The following is a 27,014-nucleotide window of genomic DNA, read 5'->3' on the forward strand; positions in this document are numbered from 1 at the left end:
TACACAAAGAACTTATTTGGACAAACAGAATTCCCAAAGCCTGAAATTAAATAGTAGTATCTGAGAAAATACTACAAGTAAATGTAATTCATCTGAAATTGTGATTTAAACTGTCAGTCAAGTTACTAAAATCTATGACATTTTGCTTTAGATCACTTTAGGAGGAAAACAGAATCATGTTACATACTTCCTACTAAGTCCTGCTATATGACTTAACTGACCTAATATGGTTTGCACTTAATATTTCAGAAGGCTGACAGAGTCCAGGAAAGCCCTTTCCTGGCTTTATTTTACAATGACAGTGATCTGAAATTTTAAAGGCAATCCAGCTAAAATCCAGTAAGTAACTGCTGTGTCACCCGACTGACAATTTCAAACCAACAAAACTCAGAAGACTTCAGTCAAAACAATAAACTCTAATCTATACTGAAATGCTCAGTAAAAAAAAATGTTTTAAAAGACAAATATACATAATGAACTATGACATACAATTGCAAACATATATAGAAGTAGAGAGTCTGACTAAATTCCTTCTCCCAAAGTACTGTCACACAATTACAGCAATTATTATATTACATTCTCACATACTCGCCACCATCCCTCAGTTTCACTGGTGCACACATATATCCACATGCATACTTTATAGTCTCAGACATTACATGATCTAGTCATAAATATTTAATTATTAAGCTATCTTCTTAAAACACAGATACTAGATCTAGATACAAGGCATAGTCCATACATTTTGTTTAATACACTTTTTCCTCAGCTGCTTATGCCAACTGGGAAAGATATTACTGGTATCCTGTAAAGAGAAGCCAGGATGCTTCATCATACAGTGTAGAGAACAGCTTCTACAAGAAATGACTAAGGATCAATACTGGGTCTGTTAAGAAAAATCTGTTCTTCATCAGTATTAAGCCATGATAAACGGATACTCTAGTGGTGTGAAGGTGCTCTAGGGATTCAATCATAATTTCTGAAGGAAAAGAAAGCATATCTAAAGAAAAAAATTTTAATTCCCTCTACGATTTGAGTCTCTAAAAACACAACGAACAAGGAATGGTAGCATGTGCCTGTAATCACAGTGCTTAAGAGGAGAAGGCAAGATCACGAGTTCAAAGTCATCCTTGGCTAGCTAAAAAAATGACACTGCTTCAACAAACCAACACCTCACAACATAACATACACACAGTGTTACCAGGACCACAGATCTAATTTAGATTTAGTTGCTCATTTTCCTAATTTTTTTTTTTTGAGACAGGGTTTTTCTATGTAGCCCTGTCTGTCCTGGAACTTGCTCTGCAGACCAGCATGGCTTCAAACCAGAGATTCACCTCTGTGCCTCCTGAGTGCTGGGATTAAAGGCATACACACCACCACCACCTGGTTGATTTTCAAATTTCAACCAAGCATTTTGCTTGCCAGAGTGATTTAACTTTCATACACTTTTACATTTTTCTGTATTCAGTAATATGTTCTTTAAATTTTATGCTTAGTGGATTACTGGGATAATGAGCAACAAGAATTCCTATGTTGAAACAGAAGTTAAATAAGGTCTATACATAAAGAATAATTCTGCAAAGCTATCACATGACTCTTAACACTCATAAAATACATTCATCAAATTAGCAATCCTATACAGCACATCAAAACTGCATGTATCGTGCCTTCAGGATGACTCAGTCAGTAAAAAATGCTTGCCATTCAATTCTGATGACCTGAGTCTAGTCCGTAGATCCCGGAGGAGGGGGAAAGATGATAAAATAATCTTCTGAAAGTTGTCCTCTAACCTCCGCACACATGTATAAATTGCAGGTTCATGTGCATACTCATACTTACATATCATGTACTTATACATGTATGTATCTGTGCACATGCATACATACATAGATACACACACATACAATCACAGAATAAATAGATGAAAATCAGTCACGAAGTATACTGATGATTATAGCTAGTTTGGCTTCTCATTTACTGGTAATAAAAATAAAGGGTTCTCTTCTTCACAAAATACTGTTACAGAGAAATTTTTCAATAATAGGATATTTAAAGTCTAAGATTTTCATTTTGAAAAATAAATGGAATTTATCTTAATATTTTCATTTTTATAGCAAGTTCTGAATTTAATCTTTTTGGTTGTTTAGGTGTGTGTGTATGTGTGTGTGTGTGTGTGTGTGTGTGTGTGTGTGAGAGAGAGAGAGAGAGAGAGAGAGAGAGAGAGAGAGAGAGAGAGAGAGAGAAAGAGAGCCTTGAACTTGTTATCTAACTAAGGATAAACTGAAATTCTTTATCTTTCTGTCTCTAACTCCTAAATGCTGGACCCAGCTTTTAAATTTACTTTCAAGCATATAATTTAATACATATTTGATGATCACATAAAAAAATGAGACATAGACATTAAGTAGTCAGTAAAAAAATGTTTTTAATATAACTTAACAAAAATCATTTGATAATATCTATATTTGGCAAGTGTGCTTAAAAATGCACACAGTTACATACTCTGAGTTAATAATTAAACATTTATTTAAGCAACAGCTTCCAAAGTTTACATGTATTTCCCACTCCAAGCCCATGATTTCCACTAAAATAAGATTAATTTGGAAGGTGGTTAAGTTGTAACATACAAATAACCTACAAAATTTTTTCATGTAAAAATTATTCTAAGATCATTTCAACATCTCTTCACACAAGCTGGAGCCCTCAGGGCAGCCCCAGCAATATCTCTGGTTAAGAATGCTTCATAGTTACACATTTTTATTATTTTAAATGTTTACTGTATGTGAGTGCATAGGTGTGTGCACATGTATGCAGGTGCCTAGGTCCAACCATGCACACTTGTGGAGTCAGAGGACAATTTTGTGTTGTTAGCTTTCTCTTTCTATCACAGGTTCCAGGGATCCAACTTCCACTAAGCCCCTCACAGGCCCTCTTTACACTGATTGAATTCTGTGGGCTGCTTGGCTAGTTTGAATATTCTTTCTTCTCTCATTTTGAAAGTTCCTTTTTACAAACATACAATGTTAATTTTCAAGTCAACAGCTAACATTAAATTAAATGGAGAGAAACTCAAAGACATCCCACTAAAATCAGGAACAAGACAAGGCAGTCCACTCTCTCCATACCTCTGCAATATAGTACTTGAAGTTCTAGCAATAGCAATAAGACAGTATGAAGAGATCAAGGGGATTCAAATTGGAAAGAAGAAGTCAAACTTTCATTATTTGCAGATGATATAATAGTGTACATACACGACCCCAAAAACTCTACAAGAGAACTCCTACAGCTGATCAACACCTTTAGTACTGTGGCAGGATACAAAATCAACTCCAAAAAATCAGTGGGCCTCCTATACACAAAGAACAAAGATACAGAGAGGGAAATCAGAGAAATATCACCTTTCACGATAGAAACAAATAGCTAAAGTATCTTGGGGTAACTCTAACCAAGGAAATAAAAGTTCTATTTGACAAGAACTTTAAGGTTTTGGAGAAAGAAATCGAAGAAGATACCAGAAAATGGAAGAATCTCCCTTACTCTTGGATTGGGAGGATCAACATAGTAAAAATGGCAATTCTACCAAAAGCAATCTATAGATTCAATGCAATCCCCATCAAAATCCCATCAAAATTCTTCACGGACCTTGAGAGAACAATAATCAAGTTTATATAGAAAAACAAAAAACCCAGGATAGCCAAAACAATCTTATACAATAAAAGTACTTCCGGAGGCATTACCATCCCTGACTTAAAACTCTATTACAGAGCTACAGAATTGAAAACAACTTGGTATTGGCATAAAAACAGAGAAGTCGACCTATGGAATCGAATAGAAGACCCGGATATTAACCCACAAACCTATGAACACCTGATTTTAAACAAGGGAGCTAAAAGTATACAATGGAAGAAAGTAAGCGTCTTTAACAAATGGTGCTGGCACAACTGGATGTCAACCTGTAGAAGAATGAAAATAGATCCATATCTATCACCATGAACAAAACTCAAGTCCAAATGGATTAAAGACCTCAATATTAATCTGGCCACACTGAACCTGATAGAAGAGAAAGTGGGAAGTTGTCTACAAGACATGGGCACAGGAGACTACTTCCTAGGTAGAACCCTAGTAGCACAGACAATAAGAGAAACAATGAATAAATGGGACCTCTTTAAACTAAGAAGCTTCTGTAAAGCAAAGGACACTGTCATTAAGACAAAAAGGCTACCTTCTGACTGGGAGAAGATCTTCACCAATCCCTCATCAGACAAAGGTCTCATCTCCCAAATATACAAAGAACTCAAGAAACTAGACACTAAGACTCTAATTAACCTAATTTAAAAAATGGGGTACTGAACAGAGAATTCTCAACAGAAGAAGTTCAAATGGCCAAAAGGCACTTAAGGTCATGCTCAACCTCCTTAGCGATCAGGGAAATGCAAATCAAAACAACTTTGAGATACCATCTTACACCTGTCAGAATAGCTAACATCAAAAACACCAATGAGAGCCTATGCTGGAGAGGATGTGGAGTAAGGGGAACACTCATCCATTGTTGGTGGAAATGCAAACTTGTGCAGCCACTTTGGAAATCAGTGTGGCGGTTTCTCAGGAAACTGGGAGTCAACCTACCTCAGGACCCAGCAATTCCACTCTTGGGAATATACCCAAGAGATGCCCTATCATACTACAAAAGCATTTGTTCAACTATGTTCATAGCAGCACTATTTGTAAGAGCCAGAACCTGGAAACAACCCAGGTGTCCCTCAAAAGAAGAATGGTTAAAGAAGGTGTGGAACGTTTATACATTGGAGTTTTACTCAGCGGTAAAAAAACAATGACATCTTGAATTTTGCATGCAAATAGATGGAAATAGAAAATGCTTTACTGCGTGAGGTAACCCAGACCCAAAAAGAGGAATATGGTATGTACTCACTCATAAGTGGATCCTAGCCATAATTAAAGGACTTTGAGCCTATATTTTGTGATGCTAGAGAAGCTAAGTAAGAAGGTGAACCCAAAAAAAAATCATATAGTTATCTTCCTGGATATTGGAAGTAGACAAGATTTCCAGGCAAAACTTGGGGGTGGGGGGTTGATGTAAGGGGAGATGGGTAGAGAGAAGGGAGAAGGGAAGGATTCAGGAGAGCTTGGGGAAATGGGATGGGTGGGATGGAGTAAGGGTGGATATGGGAGCAGGGAAGTAAATATCTTAATTAAGGGAGTCATTTTAGGATTTGAAAGAGACTTGACTCTAAAGGGGTTCCCAGGTGTCCATGGAGATGTCCCCAGCTAGTTCCTTGGGCAGCTGAGGAGAAGGAGCCTGAACTGGCCTTGTCCCATACCCACATTGATGAATATCTTGCATATCATTATAGAACCCTCATTTGGAGATGGATGGAGATAGAGATTGAGACCCACATTGGAACACTGGACTGAGCTCCCAAGATCCAAATGAGGAGCAGAAGGAGGGAGAACATGAGCAAGGAAGTCAGGACCACAAGGGGTGTGTCCAACCCACTGAGATGGTGGGACCGATCTAATGGGAACCTTCAAGGCCAGCTAGACTGGGAGTGATGAAGCATGTGATCAAACTGGACACTCTGAATGTGGCCGGCAATGAAGGATGACTGAGAAGCCAAGGACAATGGCACTGGGTTTTGATTCTACAGTATGGACTGACTTTGTGGGAGCCTGGTTTGTTTGGATGATCACCTTCCTAGACCTGGATGGAGGGGGTTGGACCTTGGACTTCCCACGGAGCAGGGAACCCTGACTGCTCTTAGGACTAGAGAGGGAGAGAGAGGTGGGGAGGGGGAGGGGGAGGGAAAAGGGAGGCGGGGGAGGTGGAAATTTTTAATAAATAAATAAATAAATAAATAAATGGAAGTGCACTAATAATATGAGTCTACCTTGCATGTATTCAGACTATACATCAACTCACCAAAGGACTCCAACATCTATGTACAAAAGTTTTTACTACTAACATCTTTTAAAATAGTCTAAACTAAAAACCTAAGTGCCATCAACTTTTACAGAGCATAAAGACTCACCTCAGCTCTTTTCAGCATTTCCCACTTATTCAGAATTTTCATGGCAAATACTTTATCTGCATTTTTCAGTTTAACTACAGCAACCTAGAAAAGATAAAGGAAATACAACTTTTAAAGTATTACAAAAAATGCTTTATCCATTTTCCTTTTTTCTCTCTGTAAGAAAAAACAAATACCAATTATCAATTATTTGAATGCCGCTCAATTCTAAGATCCTAAGTAAAATGTCAAATTAAAATTTTACATTAGTGAACATACGTCAAACAAGTAATTTTGTGAACCATGTCTGCCGCCTATTATACATTATATCTTCCTTTCCAAGTTTTCTGCCTAGGACTTTGAACTCATCATCTGTTGCAAAGAAACTGACCAAGATGCACAATATCAAATCAGATCTTACAGGACAATGCATGCCAGATTTCAGCATTGTATTAGGGGGATACAGTTATCAAAGGAGAGATATTCTATGGGAATGAAGCAATACATGGACTGAAGATAATAATGCTCTTTATTCCACATACTTTTACCCACTATGCATGTATTCCAACCCATCCTTTCCCTTCCTCCCCAATTCCTAGCAAAGAGCATTTATGACTAACAGTTTTACAACCTTCGGACTATAAAAGCAACAAATGCTCCTATGTTTCATATACCAAAAAACTGACAAATACTAATAAGACTATTCTCACTGTCAACACAATGATTACATTTCTGTTTCTACTGTTGTTTTCATTTAACTAGATAATCTCTTTAGGGCCCTTCCATTTGCTGGGTTTGTTACAGGGTTGAAACGAAACCACAGAAAAGGAAGGCAAATATTCACCAATAACATTTCTAGTAACTGAGAGGTACCACTAGAGAAAAGAATTACTATCTGTTGCAGTTTGGATATTAGGTGCCCCTCAAAAGTCCATGTGGTGGTAAAAATTTGGTCCTCTGTGCAGCACTTTGGATGATGGCAAAAGTTTTAAACGCTTGAAAATAGTGGGTACCTTTAAGCTGTTGCAGTCTGTAGGACCCTAAACTGACTTAAGCTATTTCCTCCATCCTTTTCTTCCTATCAGGTAGATGGTTTTATTTTCCACACACTCCCAGAACAATACGCTACTTCACTACAGGTTCAAAAACAAAGTGATAACTGATAACACACTAAAATCTCCAAAATCATAAGCAAACATAAATTTTCCTTTTTATAAGGGAATTATTTGAGGCATTTTATTATAGTACTTGGAAGGTAGCAACACAATATCCTAACAGGCAGGCAAGATCATGTGTACAGATCTTTACAGTCCAAAGGAAAATTTCCAAGAATAAAAAATGGGTTTAAATTCAAGCTCTAATTTTTTTAATAAATTTTGATAGCAAATGTGCATATTAAAGACACTTTAAAAATTTATATCTAGATGAGATTGTCATCAAAGTAATATGATGACATAATTAAAATCAGTGCATAATATTTCGAAGTAGCTGTAATAAACAGTTATGCCATCAATTAAAATGGTGGAAGATGTGTTAGGAAGATATCTCAGTAAAAAACCTAGCCACACAAGTAAGTCTAAGAAACTGAGTTCAATTGATCCTTGTACCCCATGTAAAAAGCCTGATGTAGTGGTGCACATCTGTAATCTCAGTATTCATATGGAAAGAAGGGAGGTATGGATAGAACTGCCCGGAAGCTTCCAGGCCAGGTAGTCTGAAGTACACAGTATAGCAGCAGAAACAAGAGACCATGCATCAACAAGGTAAGAGCTAATGGCCAAGTTGTCCTCTAACCTCCATATCCCCAACAACATGCATCCAATGTCCGAATGCCAGGCACTATGCTAATATTTCACACAGGTCTAGAATCCCTCAAATGCAATTCCAAAAGCCAAAACATTTCATAACTCACTTAGCAGTGTATGTTAAAACCAGGGGAGTATTAGTATTTTGTTTTGGTTGGATTTTGTTGTTGTTTTAATACCTCTCACTGTAAAAATGAAAATGCTTAGCCAGGGAATGGTTATGCACGTCTTTAATCTCAGCATTTGGGAGGCAGAGGCAGTAGGATCTCTATGAGTTCCAGGACAGCCTGGTCTACAAAGCAAGTTCCAGGACAGCCAGGGCTACACAGAAAAACCCTGTCTCGAAAAACCAAAATGAAGTCTCACTTCAGAAGCATGTTGCGCAAATCTGCTTCGAGTCTTGACAGGGTGATGTATAAGAATGTACACTATATTACATTCCGAGATTCCCAGAATACTGAACTCAAAACAACTTGTGGGTTGTGTAGCTCCACAGAAGAGGTGAACAGTGATGTAGGCAGCATCCACTCAACACCCCTAATACTTAGCTAGCACTTACTGGGGTGTTAGGAAGGTGGTGGCAATACGAATTCTGAAGTCACTCTATGGTCTCAAATCTTGGTTTTATCATATAACTGTATAATTCCAGGTTTCTTATTTAAAGATTTGCCTTTTAATGTTTTAGTTTTCTCATCAATGGTGAGTTTAATAAATGTACTTACATTATATAGATATAGTAAAGATCAAAATAATTAATATGCATATAAAGTACTTATTACTACAGGGTCTGGAGTCCAGTTAAGTGTTCAATAGATGTGAGCTGTTACCATGCATCTGTACCTCTTCTTTAAGCACCCACTCTCCCCATCTACTAACCACCACTTGTTCATCTACCACTACTGCGTGACAGCCAGTATGTCTTACAATCCCTTTAGCACTAAAAAGAGAAACAGTTCTTCAATTTAGTTTTAAGTTTATAACTCTGACACTATACATATACACAGAAATTCCCTCAATTGAAAAAATTCCACATACAAATAAAAAGCAAGTTATAATGTTCAACATAGTATAGTTTTCAGCAGTGAAATACTAGAACTAACAAATATTCTTACAGAGAAAATAGACAAAATAAAATAAACCAAAAGAAACTATTCATGTGATTGAAGAAATAGTAAGAACATTATTTGATAGAGAAAAGCTCAAAGTCACCATATGATGCAAAACGTAAGTTTACAAAACATTGTAGATCTTAATTACTTTTCTACATATACAGACATATAAAATAAATCATAAATTTCCAGGTCAAATATTAACATGATAGACACCAAAATCCTAAAAGATGAACTACTTCTAAAGTTCTTCAAAGAGGTATGACTTTTATTTGCCTTTCTACCTCTTCTGTGGGATACACACACCCCCATCTTGGTCATGACATGAACACTAGCTATATGTGTGGTTGTGTACGGTAAGGACCAACAAGAGACACAGTTCACACATGTGCATGGTAGGATGGAATACTAAGCTACTGCATAGCAGAAAACACTCTTCACAACACCTTAGAAATGAGTTGCCTAAAAACTTTTACAGAATGAACTGTGGTTTAGAGAAACAGCAGTCAACTCAAGAAACTCTCCTGAATTATCAAATTAATGCCATGATGAAAAAAGATTATGAAACTCCCATGTTGATCACTGACCTGTTCGTCTTTGTTCACACTACAAATCATTTCCATCTTTATGGCAGTAGAAAAACAACAAAAATAAAGCTGTTTCAGAACTCCCACTTTAGATCTTGTACGCTCAGGTAGCAAAGTCAAGAGGCACATAAGAGGATGGTGTGAATGGTGGTTTGAAAGAAAATGGCCCCCAATGGGAGTGGCACTACTAGGAGGTGTGGCTTAGTTGGAGTGGGTGTGGCCCTATTGGAGGAAGTGTGTCACTGTGGGGGTGGATTTTGAGGGCTCATATATGCTCAAGCCACACCCAGCATCTCAATTCACTTCCTGTTGCCTGCAAGATGTAGAACTCTCCCAGGATGTAGCAAACTCTCCAGCACCATGTCTACCTGCATACAGCTATATCCCACCATGATGATAAAGGACTGAACCTCTAAAACTGTAAACTGCCACCTCAATTAAATGTTTCCTTTATAAGAGGTGCCATGGTCATGGTGTCTCTTCAGAGCAATAGAAACTGTAACTAAGACAGTATGTTACATTATTCCTTAGAATAGTAGTAGAGCACTTGCATAACATGCAAAAGGCTCTGGGTTCCATGGCCAACACACATACACACACAAACATGATCAAAAAGTATATTAGTATGGACTAAAAATTACAAATAAAAAGACACATTTCTAAAATATCAGTGATGATTTTAATAATTCCTGTAAACATTCTTTTGTGTTAGTAAACCTGTACACAGTACAAAAATGATCAACATGTGACAAATATACTAATAGGTGATTGAACACAACCTGTGTATTACTGTGTGTAATTATAGCTCTTAATAATGACCACACTATATAACATAGAATTTCAATATCTAAGCAGTTCTGCGTGTTTTGAATGGCATTCAGAAATGTAGCCTACCTCTGATATAGTCAGAATTCACCAAACCTTCTCTTCTGACCCAATATACCTTGCTGTTGTACCTTACCTGACCCTTCTATCTGTACTCATTCACAATCTATTCTCAATAGTACAAAACAATATGCTTAAATGAAGTTCAGATGGCATCATTCTTTTACTTCAAGCTTCTAGTGATTTTCTATCTCCCTTAAAGTTAAAAAGAAAAGTCAAAGTCCTTATCATAAACTATAAAGCCAGCTTACCTCCCTGGCCTCTACTCACCATTTAGCTCACCTTTGTTCAAGCCATAATGCTTATCTTGCACAATCTCGCCTTATGATTTTGCACTTGTTTTCTCCCAGACCTACTGAATACTCTATCTCCACAGAGCCACTGAGTCTGCTGTCTCAAACCCTCACTGAAATGTCACTATGTCCTTTGAACTTTCTATTACATTTCTTTGCTTCCTTTTCACCTTAATTCTCATAATTATTTAACATAATATATATACACTACATAGTCTAACAACGTACAAAACTTTTTGTCCCACAAGCTCTTTGGGAATAGGGATTTCTACCTCCTCTGTTCACTAGCATATGGTTAGTGCCTGAGAGTCATCAGGTACTCAATAAATACATTCTAGAAAGATGAATGCTTTGTAACTCATGTGGGTAAATATATACTGAACATTATAAGAGATCAATATTCTCACCTGCAAGTACACTATACACAGATGTTGAAATCTAGAAATAAGGCTAGTGATAATCGACCTTTTGTATGATTTATGGAGTCTGTAATCGAGCTCACACTGTTCCCCTATCAGGACATTCAAAGTCTCACGTTTGAAAATAGGACATTATTGTTGTGTTACTATTGAACATTTATTGTTTTACATATTTCTCTCAAGTTTCTCTTATATAGCACCTAAAATTATTTTTATTAATAAAACTAAAAACACTTATTTCTGGAAAAAAGCACTGTACATGTACTACATATGCTATGCACACTAGATATGTTCATTTAATCCCTCCACCAATCATTCTTTCATCCCCACTTTAAAAATCAGTAAATTAGTCTGTCATGGTAGAACTTGGGAGGCAGGGACAAGAGGATAGCTTCAAGTTCAAGACTAGCCTGGTCTACATAGAGAGTTCCAATATAGCTAGAGCTACACACAAAGATTGTATCTCAACAACTAATAAACAAATTGGAGGACATCTTGGACTACACAGTACATTCCAGGTCAGCGTGCAAGCATGCACTACAGAGAAAGACACTGTCTTAAACAAACAAGAAAACTGAAAAATTATTCTATGAATGATCAATTATTCATATCAATTAAAGAAATTTTAGGATCAGGGTATAGCTGTCTGGTAGAACTGGCCTCACATACATGAGACCCTGGGTTCAATTCCCAGCACTGGCAAAAAAAAAACAAAAATAAATAAATAAATAAATAGATAGATAGATAGATAGATAGATAGATAAATTTTTTAGAAGGCAAACTAAAATCTAAAAATCACTACAAACTATTTATTAAACAGCCAGAAGTGTGCTCTTGATAAAAACATAACTTATACATTGAGCAGCAATAGCCAAAATATTTAAATCAGGTACAGCCTGGGCATCAACCAATTAAACAGACACAAGTTATAAAAGCTGACATGCCCACACCTGTGGGTCCTTTGGACTAAAGACCGGCACTATCAAAGGCAAATCATGCACTAAATTTAGTTTTTTCTCCCAGGAGTTTCAGGAGAGCCTGAACAAGAGTCTTTATAGAAAATGAGTGCCTACAGGTATCCTCCCCTTCCAGGCCCTCGCACTAGACCTACATGGACACATAAGGAACCAGGTAATTAGAGGAAGCAAGCTAATTAAAAGCTTTTGACACCTGAAGCAGGGGTAGCAGGCCAAAGCAGCAAGCTTTCACAACAAGCTCTGAAGCCCAGAAGCCTGGAAGCTGCCGGAGCAAGGCTGGAGCAGGCAGAAGCGGTGAGCCACCAGGAAGCTGTGGACAGGTAACACCCAGGGCGTAAATTAAAGGTTTTCCTGAAAGCAAAAAGGAAAACCCAGCGTTAAGTTAAGCAGTAACTGACACGAGTGTGTTGTAGAGAGAAGATTCTCAACTCACAGAGCTGCTGAATTTCAACTTTATTGTTTCCCATGGTGTATGTATTTCTTGTAAGAGTTTTTAAAACTAATTTATTTTCATGGTTTGTCTGTCTAAAAAAAAAAACTTAATTGATGGTGGGAAAAGTATTAAGCTGACAGAAATGTTCCTATTAGATATCCATGCCAGAGGTGAGCCTGTACATTGATCCTGGTAGAAACAAAATAGTTCAAAGGAAATAATTACCTGTTTAGAATCTTTGCATTCTTAATCTTAGCTTGTATGAGCCACAGAATATATATGCTCAAGAGAGATGCTTACATTAGGAATGAGCTTATTTTCTTCTCAATTTGAAAAGTAAATTTGAAAAATAAAGGTAGGAAATCTCTTTCCTTTCTGTCAGTATGATTATGACACACGGATTAGGGTCAATTGTCCTCTTACAACTGCCTTGAAAGGTCCCATTTCAACATCACTCTGTTGTATTAGTCAGTGGGTGAGAATGGTTGGCTGAAACTTCTATACCACTACTCTATATATACATTTTGAGACCAAAAGTTAGAAACCAACATTAGCATTTTAGAGAAAGTAGCTCAAAGTCTTCAGTTTGATTCCACATTAAGTTTGATACCTTTTAATAGCAGTTCCTGATAAAGTTGAACTGGATGTAACTACAGTGTGCTACTTAAAACCCAGAAGCAAAGACAAGTAAAAGAGTTCTTTGAATTTGACCTCATTTAGGTCAAACAGGATGCAACTACAGAGCAGAAACCCAAAGTATAAAAACCATCCAGGATCTACATAAGGCAAAGGACTGAAGATATTTATGAATAATAAGCAGACTTAGAACTAGTAAGGGCTGGGTTCTCAGAGGATGAAAACACCAGCGTTCAAAGCAAGCCAAGAATATGTGCCTGAAAACTGTCTTTAGTATTTCCCCTTTATTATTTTGAAAAAGTAAATGCCTTAATTTACTTTTCACCTCAATCTCATGAAATGACAAAATATATATTTTGAAGGGATAAGCCATAACAATGCAAGACAAAAAGACTAACATCAGGTGATTAAAAACAATATTTTAAAGAATTCTATAAATTCAGGATGAGCAGAATAGGATTAGACAGAGAGATAAGAATGGAAAAACTACAGTCTATATTACACACTTCAGGATTTTCATGAAAGTAAGAGTAAAATCTAAAGACTTAAAGCTAAAGAATCTATAAACTCAAGGATATAAAGGGCTCAGTGTGAAGACTCCAAGCTTAATCTCTTTGGGGTAGAAGGATAACTGTATACTAAAAGTATATAAAATAAGAACATGAAAAAAAAAAAAACCCAGTGAGTTGATAATAAATGCCTCTATTCCAGCACTTTGTGTGTGGGGTGGGGGGCAAGGGGTGCCTGGGAGTTCAAGATCATCTTTGGCTACATTTAAAGTTGGAAGTTAACCTGGGCTTCCTGAGAATCTGTCTCAAAAAAGAGAGAAGTATGAGTAGCAATGTCACTCACTGTACCCTCTAGCATGGCCTGGGGTCTGAATAAGAACTACAACTTCAATTTAGAGACACGCTAGACTGACCTCCTAGAGTCTTCCCACCAATCATACCTACTCACAGCCATCTTCCCCACTGCAGGTCCCTGGGATGTCATGAAACCCAACCCAAAAACCCAGTTAGAGACAACAAAGTCAGGCGTCTTTCTACCTGCTGTTCACCTATCAGTCACTGTATTTACCACGTCAACTAGTCAAGAGTCTAAACCCTGAAATTCAGAGTGGTTCCAACACTGAAACTCAGGCATCATTCAACAAGTCCACAACTTTGACAGACTGGGACACAGCAAACAAAGACCTAAACATACACCCAATAGAGGCATGACCAGATATTCACACCAAAGAAACACCACAAATGTCCTAACTCCAGATGCACAGGTTTCATCGTAAACTCAAACAAGTAAAACAATACCCTTCCTCCAAAAATTGGCATATACACTGTCATATTCCCTGAGAAAGGCAATTTAGATGAAGCCCAAGACAATTACAAAAAAACCAATTCTGAGTATGTTCAAGGACCTGAAAAGCATATAACCTAATGCCTTAGTGAAGACATGAAAAGACAGTAGAATAAACTAATAAAAAACAATTTAAAATATGAAAATAGAATTTAACAAAGAAATAAAATTGCTAAAGAAAACTAAAACTGATAAAAACCTTAAAATGTATAAATAACTCAAGTCAAAACACTATGAGGAAAGTCTCACCAAGAGACTTGATGACGTGAAAGAGAGAATTTCAGGTCTTAAAAGCAAAGTAGAAGAAATGTATCACTTGATCAAAGAAAATGTTAATCTGAAAAAAAAAAATCAGGAACAAAACATCCAAGAGCCAGGCGGTGGTGGTGCACCCTGAAATCCCAACACTCAGGAGTCCGAGGCAGGTGGATCTCTGTGAATTCAAGGCCAACCTGGTCTACAAGAGCTAGTTCCAGGACAGATTCCAGAACTACACAAAGAAACCCTGCCTCGAAAAACTAGGGTGAAAAAAGAAAAGAAACCATCCAAGAAATCTGGGATACTCAGAAAGGACCAAATCTATCTATGAATAATATAGGTATGGGGGGGGAAACACCAGTTAAAAGCACAGAAAATATTTTTAATGAAATCATATGAGAAAATTTCCCCAGTCTTAAAAAAAAGAGAAGTCTATCAAGAGGTAAAGAAATATACAAAACACCAAATAGACAAGACAAAAAAAGAACTCCCTTCAACACATAATCATCAAATAGTAAAAGTAGAAAGAAAGGATATTAAAACACTGCAAGAGAAAAAGACCAAATCTCTATTAAAAACTAGCCCATTAGAATAGCACATGATTTTTCAATGGATACTTTGAAAGTCAGAAAGGCCAGGAATGATGTTCTACAAGCCTTAAGAGACTAGAGAAGTCAGTCCAGACTACCATACCCAGCAAACGAATCAGTCATAACTGAAGGAAAAAGAAAAAATATTTTCTTGATGAAAACAAATTTTAAGGAATTTGTGTTCACCAATCCAGCTCTACAGAGGACACCAGAAGGAAAGCATCAGTCTAAAGAAGTAGTTAACCACACTGAAGAAGATGCAATAAGTAATCTAGAACAGATAACCAGAGTCTTAAAGAATATAACAAAATGAGAAGAACTAGTGAACACTGCTCACTGACTCTCAATACGAATGGTCGTGGCTCCCCCAAACACACAAACTAACAGACTAGATTAGGAAAAAGGACCCATCTTTCTGCTGTCTCCCCAGAAGCACACCTCAGCATCAAGAACAGATACCACCTTAGAATAAAAAGATGAAAACAGGATACTTCAAGCAAACAGAACTAATCTGAAGCAAGCAGGCTTGGTTATTTCAGTATCAAACAAAATAACTGCAATTCAAAATTAATTAGAAAGAAAGACATTACACGCTCATTAAAGGAAAAAAATCCACTCAGAAGATATTACAATTCTAAATATTTGTACACTAAAACAAGGGCACCCAAATTCATAAGAGAAGCACTATTATATAAAATCACATCTTGACCCTAACTCATTGATGATGAGTAAATTCAATACTTCACTTTCACGAATAGAAAGGTTATTCAGACAAATACTGCATAGAGAAACTCTAGATTTAAATAATGTTAAGTGACAAACATCCTCAGAATATTCCACCCAAACACTGAAAAATACACTTTCTTGTAAGTCACCTATAGAACTTTCCCCAAAAATTGAATGCGTATTAGGATACAAAGCAAATCACAACAAATATAGGAAAATTTAAATAATATCCTGTATCCTATCTGACCACCATGGATTAAAGCTGAATATCAACAATAGAAACCAGCACAAAGTACACAAAATAATTGAAATTAAACAACTCACTAATGAATGAAAACTGAGTCAATGGGGAAATCAAAAAGGAAATTAAAAACTTTTAGAACTGAATGAAAATGAAAACATAACATCTATGGAAAACAATGAAAAAAGTTTTAAGAAGTTCACAGTATAAAGTGCCTATATAAAAGAAAATGGAAATATATTAGTAACTTAATAATACAGTTGAAAGCTTTAAAAAACCAAGAGTAAACCCCCAAAAAGTGTAGACGAGAAAAAATAATCAAACACAGGGCCGAAATTAATGAATGAGAAATGGGGCATAAATATTAAGAACAAATGAAACTGAGTTAATTCTTTGAAAAGAAAAATCAACAAACTTAACGAACATTTAGCCAAATTAACAAAAAGAACAATAAGATCCAAATTAATAAAACTAGAGATGGAAAGGAAGAGATTATAACAGATATTGAGGAAATTCCGAGAACCATAAAAATACTTTAAAAATTGTATTCTACAAACTGGAAACTTAAATGAATGGATTTTTAATATATATACAAATCTAACCAAAGTTAAAACATAAAGATGAAAGAATTTAAACAAATCCAGAACGCTTAGTGAAATAAAAACAATAATTAAAAGTTTTCCAACTTAAAAGAAATACAGGACTAGATAACTCACATCAAAAGAAATGGAAGGAACATTTCCAAACTCTTTTATGAAATCACTATTACCCAAATACCAAAACTATACAAAGAAACAACGAAAAAGAAAAATATGGACCAATATTCCTTATAAATAAAAATTCTCAATAAAATACTTGCAAACTGAATCCAAGAATACATCAAAAAAGATCATCCACAATGATCAAGTCAGCTTCATCCCAGAGATGCAAAGATAGTGCAACATATGCAAATCAACAAATGCAACCCACCATATAAACAGACTGAAAGACAAAAGCCACATGATCATCTCATTAGATGCAGAAAAGGCCCTTAACAGAAGCAACAATTTCTTCATGATAAAAGTCCTGAAGAGACCACGCATACAAGGACATATCTCAACATAATAAAAGTAATTTACAGCAAGCCTACAGTCAACATCATTATACATGGAGAGAAACTCAAACTATTTCCACTAAAATCAGGAACAAGACAAGGATGTCCACTCTCTTCATACCTGTCCAATATAGTACTTGAAGTTAGCTAGAGCAATAAGACAACTGACGGAGATCAAAGAAGATACAAACAGGAAAGAGCCAAAGTATCTTTATTTACAGATATGATTGTACACATAAGTGACCCTAAAAATTCCACCAGTAAATTCTTACAGCTCATATACACTTTTATAAAAGTAGCAGGATACAAAATTAATATATAGAAATCAGTAGCCTTCCTATATACAAATGACAAATGGGCTGAACCAGAAATCAAGGAAACACCACCTCTCACAATACCTTTGAAGGAAAAAAAAAAAAAGAACAGCACCACACCTTGGAATAACTCTCACTCACTATGCAAGTGAAAGATTTGTATGCTAAAACTTTAAGAGATTAAAGAATCCATCATCAGGAAAATGAACGACCTCCCATGCTCATGGATCGTATCAATGATATTGTGAAGCTGTCCATTACACCAAAAACTTCAGATTCTATGCAACCCTCTTCAAAATTCCAAAAAAAAATTCTTCCTAGAAATTGAAAATATAATCTTAAACTTTATATGGAAACACAAAAGAAAAACAAAAAGTAAAACAAAACAAGAAAGCAAAAAAAAAAAAAAAAACAACCCATAAACAATAAAAGAGCTGCTGAAGGTATTACCATGCCTTATTTTAAGCTGTACTACAGAGCTATAGCAATAAGGACAGAGTGGTATTGGCCTAAAAATAGACAAATTGATCAATGGAATAGAACTGAAGACCTGGGCGTAAGTCCATACATATACAGCCATCTGACTTCTAACAAAGAAGCCAAAAATATACACTGGAAAAAAAGAGAGCATCTTCAACAATTGGTGCTGGTAAAACTGGACAGCTGTATGTTAGAAAAACGAAAATAGATTTTTATCTAATTCCCTGCATAAAACTCAATCCCAAATAAATCAAAGACCTCAATATAATTTTGAATACCCCAAGACTGACAAAAAGAGAAAGTAGAGAGTATCCCTGAACTCTCTGACAAAGGAAAGGACTTTCTGAACAGGCATTAAGACTAATAAATAATAAAATGGGACATCATAAAACTAAAAAGGCTTTGTACAGCAAAAGTTACCATATACTTGAGTAAGAAGGCAGTCTACAGTATGGGGAAAAATCCTTACTAATATATACTTGATAAGGTTAGTACAATAGTATATACAAAGAACTAAAAAAAAATGAACTTCAAAAAACATATAACCCAATTTAAATGTATTGTAACACTCCACAGAAAGATCTCAAAGAAACACAACTGGCTGAAAAACACTTAAAGAGAAAATGTTCAACATCCTCAACCATCAGGGAAACGCAAATTCAAACTACTTTGAGATTTTATTTACCCGAATCAGAATGGCCAACACTAATAAAATAAATGACAGCAGATGCTGATGAGTATATGGGGAAAAGAGAACTCTCATTGCTGGTGGGAGTACAAACTGGTGCAGTCACTGCACTATGATGGTTTCGATGAGAATGTCCCCACAGGCTCTTATGTTTGAATGCTGGTAGAACTGTTTGGAAAGGATTAGGAGGTGCAGCCTTGTTGAAGGATGTGTGTCAAAACAGGTTTTAAGGTTTCAAAATCCTACATCATTTTCAGTTAGCTCTCTGCCTTATAGTTGTGTCTCAAGACATAAGCTCTCAGGTACTTTTCCAGCACCACGCCATGCCTGGCTGGCTGCTCCTTGATATGACCTGGAATTCTTCTAACCTCTGAAACCGTAAACTCCAAATTCTTTTATAAATTACCTTAATCATAGTGTTATATCACAAAAGAAAAATAATTAAGATAGTCACTATGGAAATCAGTTTGGAGGTTCCTCAAAAAAGCTGCCAATCCAGCTATATCACTTTTAGACATATAGCCAAAGGACCACAGAGATACTTGCTATTGTTTATTGTTGTTCTTTTCATAATAGCCAGAAACTGGAAACAGTCAAGACACCTATCAACTCATGAGTCAATAATGAAAAAAGTAGTACTTTTATACAATGGAATATTTTTTGGATGTTAAGAAAAAATTATATTATGAAATTTTCATGTAAATAGAGAGAACCAGAAACAATAATGCTGAGTGAAGTAACCCAGTTCCAGACAAACACTGCATACTTTCCTTATATGTGGATGTTAGCGTTATGTGTGTATTTAGAATATCTACAGAGGTTAGAACTAGTAAAGAACTGGGGAGGGGTAAGGGGCGAATCTTCCAAGAAGGAGAAAAGAATACACTGTCATAAAGGGATAAAGAGAAAATTACAGCAGGAAGATTAAATGGGGTGGTGAATGGGAGGTCAGAAAAGGGGGATTATGAGGAGGGATAACTATCACTAAAGGCTTTTTGAAAAGCCATATGGAAACCTTCCACTGTAGAAGCTTCCTAAAATATATAAAAAGGGGTTTAAATGGAGTTAGCATATAATGGGAAAGCCAATACCCCAACTAGACATCACATGCTACAAAATAAAACCCAGTACCAGGAAATAGTTACATCTTTTTAAGTAATTGATCAAAGGGATCCATAGGCCACCACCCCTCTAAGATTTACAGGTTATTACAAATACTACTGGTTACCCCAACACAACTACTGCTGAAGACACCACATAAATATGGCATAAAATATGAAGAAGTTGAGTTGGTACTAACTAGAAGCTTCATATCTACTAGCTAGCATTCAGTGCTGGAAGGTGCTATAAGCTAAGAGAAAAGTAGTCATCAATTTCACCCAGTTATAAATCCTGTGAACTACAATAACAATAACAACCTTCCTGCAAGATATACCCACTGATACAATAAAGGGATTAAAAAACACTTTTTAAAAATTAGAACAAAGGCCTTCTCCATGAAACATAACCCATATCTGATACTGTTAATGAGGCTAAGAACCTGAAACTAGAGAGATCACGGCCCTAGAGAGAAACCCATTACTGTTATTCTGATAAATGAACATAGCAATAAAATGACTTATAATGACATACTGCTATATCCAGTATAGCACTTAACTCTCATCAGAGAAGCTTCTTTCAGTAAGATGGTAATTAACACGGGACCCCACAACTGGCCAAGGTGCAGACAGTGAGAACTTTGGAGTGCTCAGCATTAAACGGTACATCTAAATCACATCTCTCCATTCAAGGATCTATGCAGAAGGGGAGGGAAAACTGGTAGATGACTTCAACAGCACAGCATTTTCCAGACATAATAGAACAGATACAAAAATGTTTCACAAAAATTGTAATAGCATGCACAGGCTTAAGCCAGACAAAAATTTCAGCATGGAGGAGGGAAAATAGACACAAAGCTCCACCCCTAAACAGGAAATTTTGTTAACGGATAGCTGCTGGCAGAGAGAAAATCAGCTTTCTTCAATGCAGGAGCAATGCTCATGAGTAGTTTGCCAATGCAAACCTGACTCCATCTTCTGCTTGTGTTTCAGTTTGATTTTAGTTCTTTTTCCTTCTTTTTAAGAGGGAGAAAAAAACATGAAGTTGGATGGGTAGGAAAGTGGAGAATGTTCTAGAAAAAGTTGGAGGAAGGGAAATATGATCAAAATATAGGATAAATTAAAACATTTTTTAAACTAGTATAATAATTAGAAATTGCACACCTAGCCTTTGAGCCCCTGCTTGCAATCCCAACTACTCAAGAAGCTGACACAGTGGATTATCTGAGCTACAAAGTGAGTTTAAAACTTGGCTGGGCAGCTTAGTGAGACCATGAATCAAACTAAAAGTAAGAAAGAATATAACTAGGATGAATGAGTCCCTAGGTGTATGAGCCGAAGTACATGAAAAGTTCCCATCTCTCTTCTGAAGTTATAAATCATATTATAATCAATCCAAAGAAGGATGGGTATAAATTCTTTGGTTGATCTGTAACTCTGATATTCTAATGAAAGAAATCCTTTTTATAAATAAACAAGCTGGTTTTAATATTCACGCATAGAAAGAAGAGAGTACATTAATATACCTCTACTGACAGTGTAGAGATTGGTCAGATGCCATGAACGGCTTTCCTAAAATCATAAATGCAGAATCTAGGAAAGCTGTGATAGAAAAAACTAGGCAACAACAAAACAGCATGTGTCTATGAACACTGAAGAACTAGCAAACCTGCAAGTAAGCTTTAACCATGAAATTTTGTGTAAAGACAGAATTCTCACTTTGGTGGTGATAATCCAAGTAGAAACAGGAAATAAGAAAAAGTAACACCTGAAGTTGAACTAAATATATTAAAACTCTTTCAAGCCTAATAAGCAGATTTACAAAGATTATGGATTACAAAACCCATAAATAATAACAAAAACAAAACAACCAGCAAATCTATGCATTAGTAAATGGTAGTTAATACTGCGACTGGCATTTCTAAAATCTGTGGCATTCAACAATTCTACATGTTTCAGTGGTCTTGAAATATTTGAAAAATTGTGATGGACTACAGTTACCCTAGTGAACTATAGACTAATTGTTCCTACCCTACCATCTTTGGGTTCTCATTATCTAAGGGTTGTCTGAGATTTCTGTCCTGCCCGGTTTCCACAGTCGTTAAGTCCCAAAGAAATCATAAAGATATCTACATTAGTTATAAAGTGATTGGCCCATTAGCTCAGGCTCTTATTAACTCTTATAACTTATATTAGCCCATTATTCTTGTCTATGCTAGCCACGTGGCTCGGTACCTTATTCAGCGAAACAGTCACATCTTACTTCTTCTGTGATTGGCTCACAACTGCAGACTAGGACTTCCTTCTTCCCAGAATTCTCCTGTTCTCACTGACTCACCTCTACTTCCAGTCTGGCTGTCCCACCTATACTTCCTGCCTGGTTACTGGTCCATCAGCGTTTATTTAAAATATGTTTGACAGAATATAGACCATTGTCCCATACCATCTAAGCAACCTTTCTCTACTCTCATCCCATTCTTGTACTTTAGTGACCACTATTTCTTCCCTTTCCCTCTCTTCTTTTTCTCCCCTTCTTTCCTATTCTATGAACTGAAACATTTTAGTTTTCACAAATGACTGAAAACAATGTTTTCTGTGCCTGGTGTATTTCACTAAGCACAATGTCCCCAAGTTCCATCCATGTTGCCACAAGTGACAGCATTTCATTATTCTTGTGTTTGATAACATCACAGTGTGTGTGTGTGTGTGTGTGTGTGTGTGTGTGTGCGTGCGCGCATGTGTGTGTGCGCGCACATACACACACAAGCATATGCACACCCATGTGTTTGACATTTTCTTTAAATATTTACCCATCTGTTGGTTCCAGATCTTGGCTACTGTGAACATACTATAATAAGCACTGAAATGCAGGTAGCTCTGTACTATGTTGAGTTTATTTCCTTTAGATAAATATCAAATGGGATTGCTGTTTAGTATGACAATTCCATTTCTGTTTTTTGTTGTTGTTTTTAAGCAACCTCCACGTGGTTTCAGGAAAGGCTATACTAATCAAATTCGTATCAAAATGTGTCAAAGACTTCTCCTTTCTCCACGTCCACTGAGTGTTTGCAAGTTTTCTGTCATTCTGGTCCTAGTCCTTCTAAGATGTTATCTTATCGGGACCCATAGGTGCAATGGGCACCACCTATGTAAAATACGAATGATGGACTTATACACAGTTATTTCTCTCAGTACTGGGTAATATAAAGCTATACAACACACATGCATCCATACAGCTGGGTTTTTTCCTTCCATCTTGAGATACAGCCAAAACACTCACTACCAGTTAACCGAACAGATTTTAGATTTTCAGCTTCCAAACTGACTTTTACTTATACAGTATGCAGTTTCAGTTATTTATATCACATATGAGCAACATTTCAATGGCTCTCAACATCCCGAGGATGGAGGCAGGAAGATACTTTTGAGTACAGCCAAATCTCTAAGCCTAGCTACACTGCTTCCTAGATGATAAGCTTTCTGGTGTCAGGATCTACAGCATTCCTTCCAAAGCATAAATCAAAGTTCTTATATATAAGAACTGACGGGCATATGAAGCCTTCTTTGTATACGCTGACTTCCTACAGCTCAAATCTGAAGTAGTTACATGAAGTAAACAAACTGTCAAGAGGCCAATACCACTGGCAACCTACTGATGGTTAATTGCCTGCTCCTAGAACTGACTGGGTAATCAAGGTATTTCCAAGAAAACAGCTACTATACAATCAAATTGGACATCCTAGTTAGAATCCACCAGGTCTGGAAAAAGTCAGGGTCTACCACAGCCCTCAAAACAAGTCTTCCAAGCATTTTTACTTACATATGACAAATTGGATTAGCATGGTGATGAAAATGGGAATTTCTGATCCCCATCTATCATCCTCACCAACAGACAACATCTCTAAATACAGACCCAGCCGGACTCAAAAACCTCCTGTCTCAGTCTCCTAAGTACTGGAATTAAAGGTGTGCACCACAATTCCTGGCTTTGTTTTCAGTTAAGTTTCTTTCAGTTCAGATAGTATTCAAGAAATTACACAGTGACTAATGGGATTTCTGGAGCAGAAGCTCTGGACTAGACAAAACCTTGTGTTAACAATTTGAGTTGATCTCATGTGATACAGCGCTCTTTCTCACACACACAAAAATAACTCTAAATCATGGCTTATCCATCAGTCTCCTCCTAGGACTGACCCAAACTGCTGACAAAGCAGAGTGACCTTTTAAGTTTCCTAATAAGGATTTTCATATACACTAGCCTTCTAAGCAGTGCCTGCTGCTCCAAACACTCCCCTGCCAACACATCACTACAGAGCAAAACTGAGTGAGAGGCTGAAAGATGTGACTTCACCTTTTCTAAGTATAATATGGAATTCCTAGCAGCCCACAGTTTCTCTTAATAAGTAGCTACTTTCTAGATGTGGAATGAGTTAAGAGAAGAGATGGCAGGCACCATATTAAATAAAGTACTTTCTGAAGATCTGCCAGATCTGCTGGGCCTCCAAGGGCACACACTCTCTCTGTTCTGTAGAATAAATACAATTTTTTTAAAATACAAGTTTCATTAGCAGTGTACCATAGCTGACCATGCAAAAAATAATAATAATAATTCTAAACATAGCTAGAAATACGTTAATCGTAGACTTTAAATTCCAATAGGGTAACTTCAAATAAAGGTAGATAGCCACTACCAAAAACAAAGTTGATTCAATGACAACTAATTTCTATCTACTGATAAAAAACCAGCTTTTACTGTTTTTAAAAGACACTGCTTTATTACACCAATAATTTCAACATTGAGTGAAATAACTGCCGCACCATTATGGCAACTGTAGTTCTTCTGAGTGAGGGACGTCAGGATTAACACACAACACAACTTCAGGTTCTACAGACAAGCCTTTATTCCACTTTCTCACACAGTATATATAGCCCTCACTAGGGGAGGGTGAGCCGGCAAAAGCAGGAAGCTCATCACTGTAACTCACATGGCTTAGGGGTAAACATCCTTAAAAACATTGTTGAAAACAACAGATTGTTCCTGTTTTTGTTCCTGTTTTCAACCAACCACAAGAGTGCAAAGCAGATCAAGTAGGGGTGCGAAGGCCTGTCCTCTAGGGACCCAACAATAACTTTCATAAAAAGGTTTTACCTTCAAAAAAGAAACACTCCTAAGTGTTGGTATGTTCATCTGCTTTACTTACTAATTTCTAAGATTGCACAGGAAAAAGTTTTAGTTTTGTTTGATTTTTTTGTTTGGTTTTGGTTTTTCGAGACAGGGTTTCTCTGTGTAACAAACCTAGTGTCCTGGAAGTAGCTCTTGTAGACCAAGCTGGTCTTGAACTCATAGAGATCTGCCTGCCTCTGCCTCCGAAGTTCTGGGATTAAAGGCGTGCAAGGAACATTTTCTTAAAAGCAGCCTATAATTCCAGCTATTCGGTAGCACAAGGCAGGGGGATTGCAAATTCAAAGCTAGCATAGACCACACATTGCATTAAAAGCCAGTCCAACAACTTAATTAAATTCTGTCTCAAAACTAAAAGACAAAACATGTCTACTGGTGTAGCTCAATGGCAGTGCAATAGCCTAGCATAAGCAAAGCCCTGGATTCAATCTCTAGCACCATCAGAAAAAAGAAGGCATGGGAAGATAGCTAAAGGTAAAGTACTTGGGAGGTAGGTAGAGTGTTTGTCATACAAGCATGAAGTCCTGTGTTAGGTAACTCCAATGAATCACATAATCTGTAATCCCAGAGGAGGGAAACAGGAGGATCCCTGGAGCTCACTGGTCACAAGATTAATTGAATCAATAAGATCCAAATTCACTGAGAAACTAAATCTGTGGGAAATAACCAACATCAAACCATGATCTCTATACACTCAGACACTCTTCTGAAAATGTATATACATCATCATCACCATCATCATCCTCTCTCTCTCTCTTTCTCTCTCTCTCTCTCTCTCTCTCTCTCTCTCTCTCTCTCTCTCTCTCTCTCTCTCTCTCTCTCTCTCTCACACACACACACACACACACACACACAGAGTGAGAGGGAGACAAAAAGAGTGACTTCTCTATACAGGTCCTTATACATAGTATTTAATAAATTTTAAAGCTAATTTGATAGGTGAACACATCTGGATTTATTATGGTTTTGTTTTGTTTGTTTCTTTGATTTTGTTTTTTTTTTTTCAAGACAGGGTTTCTCTGTTTAACAGTCCTAGCTGTCCTAGAACTAGCTCTTGTAGACTAGGCTGGCCTCAGACTCAAAGAGATTCACCTGCCTCTACTTCCCGAGTACTGGGATTAAAGGAGTGTACCACCACCACCTGGCTTTATTAAGACTTTTTAAAAATTAATTCAGTTTATAACATTCTTTCTTTGTTAGATTTCATGGAGAATTTCTGTGGTCCAATATATTTGGTGTTCTGTATGTGTCTCGTATCTTGATAGGTATCACCTTACTTAGGTTAGGGAAATTTTCTTCTATGATTTTGTTGAAATATTTTCTGTACCTTTGTCATATGTTTCTTCTCCTTCCTCTATTCCTATTATTCGTAGATTTGGTCTTCATAGTATCCTAGTTTTCCTGGATGTTTTGTTAAGCCTGGATTTTCTCAGACTTAACATTTTCTTTGACCAAGATATCCATTTCTTCTATTTTGTCCCCCAATGCCTAAGACTCTCTTCCACCTCTTGAATTCTGTTGGTGAGGCTTGCCTCTGAGGTTCCTGTTCAAGTTTTCAATTTTCCCATTTCCAGATTTCCCTCAGTTTGGGTTTTATTGATTCCACTTGTACTTTCATGTCTTGAACAGTTTTCTTCATTTCATTTCACTGTTGTTTGTGTTTTCATAGATTTCATCAATAGATTTATCCATATCCTCTTTAAAGTAACAGCTATTTTGTTGTCCATTCATAATAGCTATTTTGTCATGATCCAACTATATTGCATTTCTCTGGGCCTACTAGAGGAAGGTTGTTTGGCTTTAGTGATGACATATTGTT

General features: G+C 36.6%; 1 protein-coding gene across 13 annotated transcripts in view; it reads right to left on the reverse strand.

The window, feature by feature from the left end:
- The window catches only part of Cdc42bpa (CDC42 binding protein kinase alpha), a 222,115-nt gene that overhangs the window by 137,239 nt on the left and 57,862 nt on the right, over positions 1 to 27,014 (reverse strand). For all 13 annotated transcript variants that reach the window (XR_015001239.2, XM_085687629.2, XM_085687631.2 and 10 more), the window contains exon 3: positions 6,051 to 6,134. Coding sequence is in view for 12 of the 13 variants with exons in the window: in XM_085687629.2 (XP_085543755.1) it covers positions 6,051 to 6,134 (84 nt within the window). In the remaining variant the exon portion in view is untranslated. The remainder of the gene's footprint in view (positions 1 to 6,050; positions 6,135 to 27,014) is intronic.

The sequence above is a fragment of the Myodes glareolus genome, chromosome 5 (assembly GCF_982192425.1).
Source record: "Myodes glareolus chromosome 5, mMyoGla1.1, whole genome shotgun sequence".
Classification (NCBI taxonomy): domain Eukaryota; kingdom Metazoa; phylum Chordata; class Mammalia; order Rodentia; family Cricetidae; genus Myodes; species Myodes glareolus.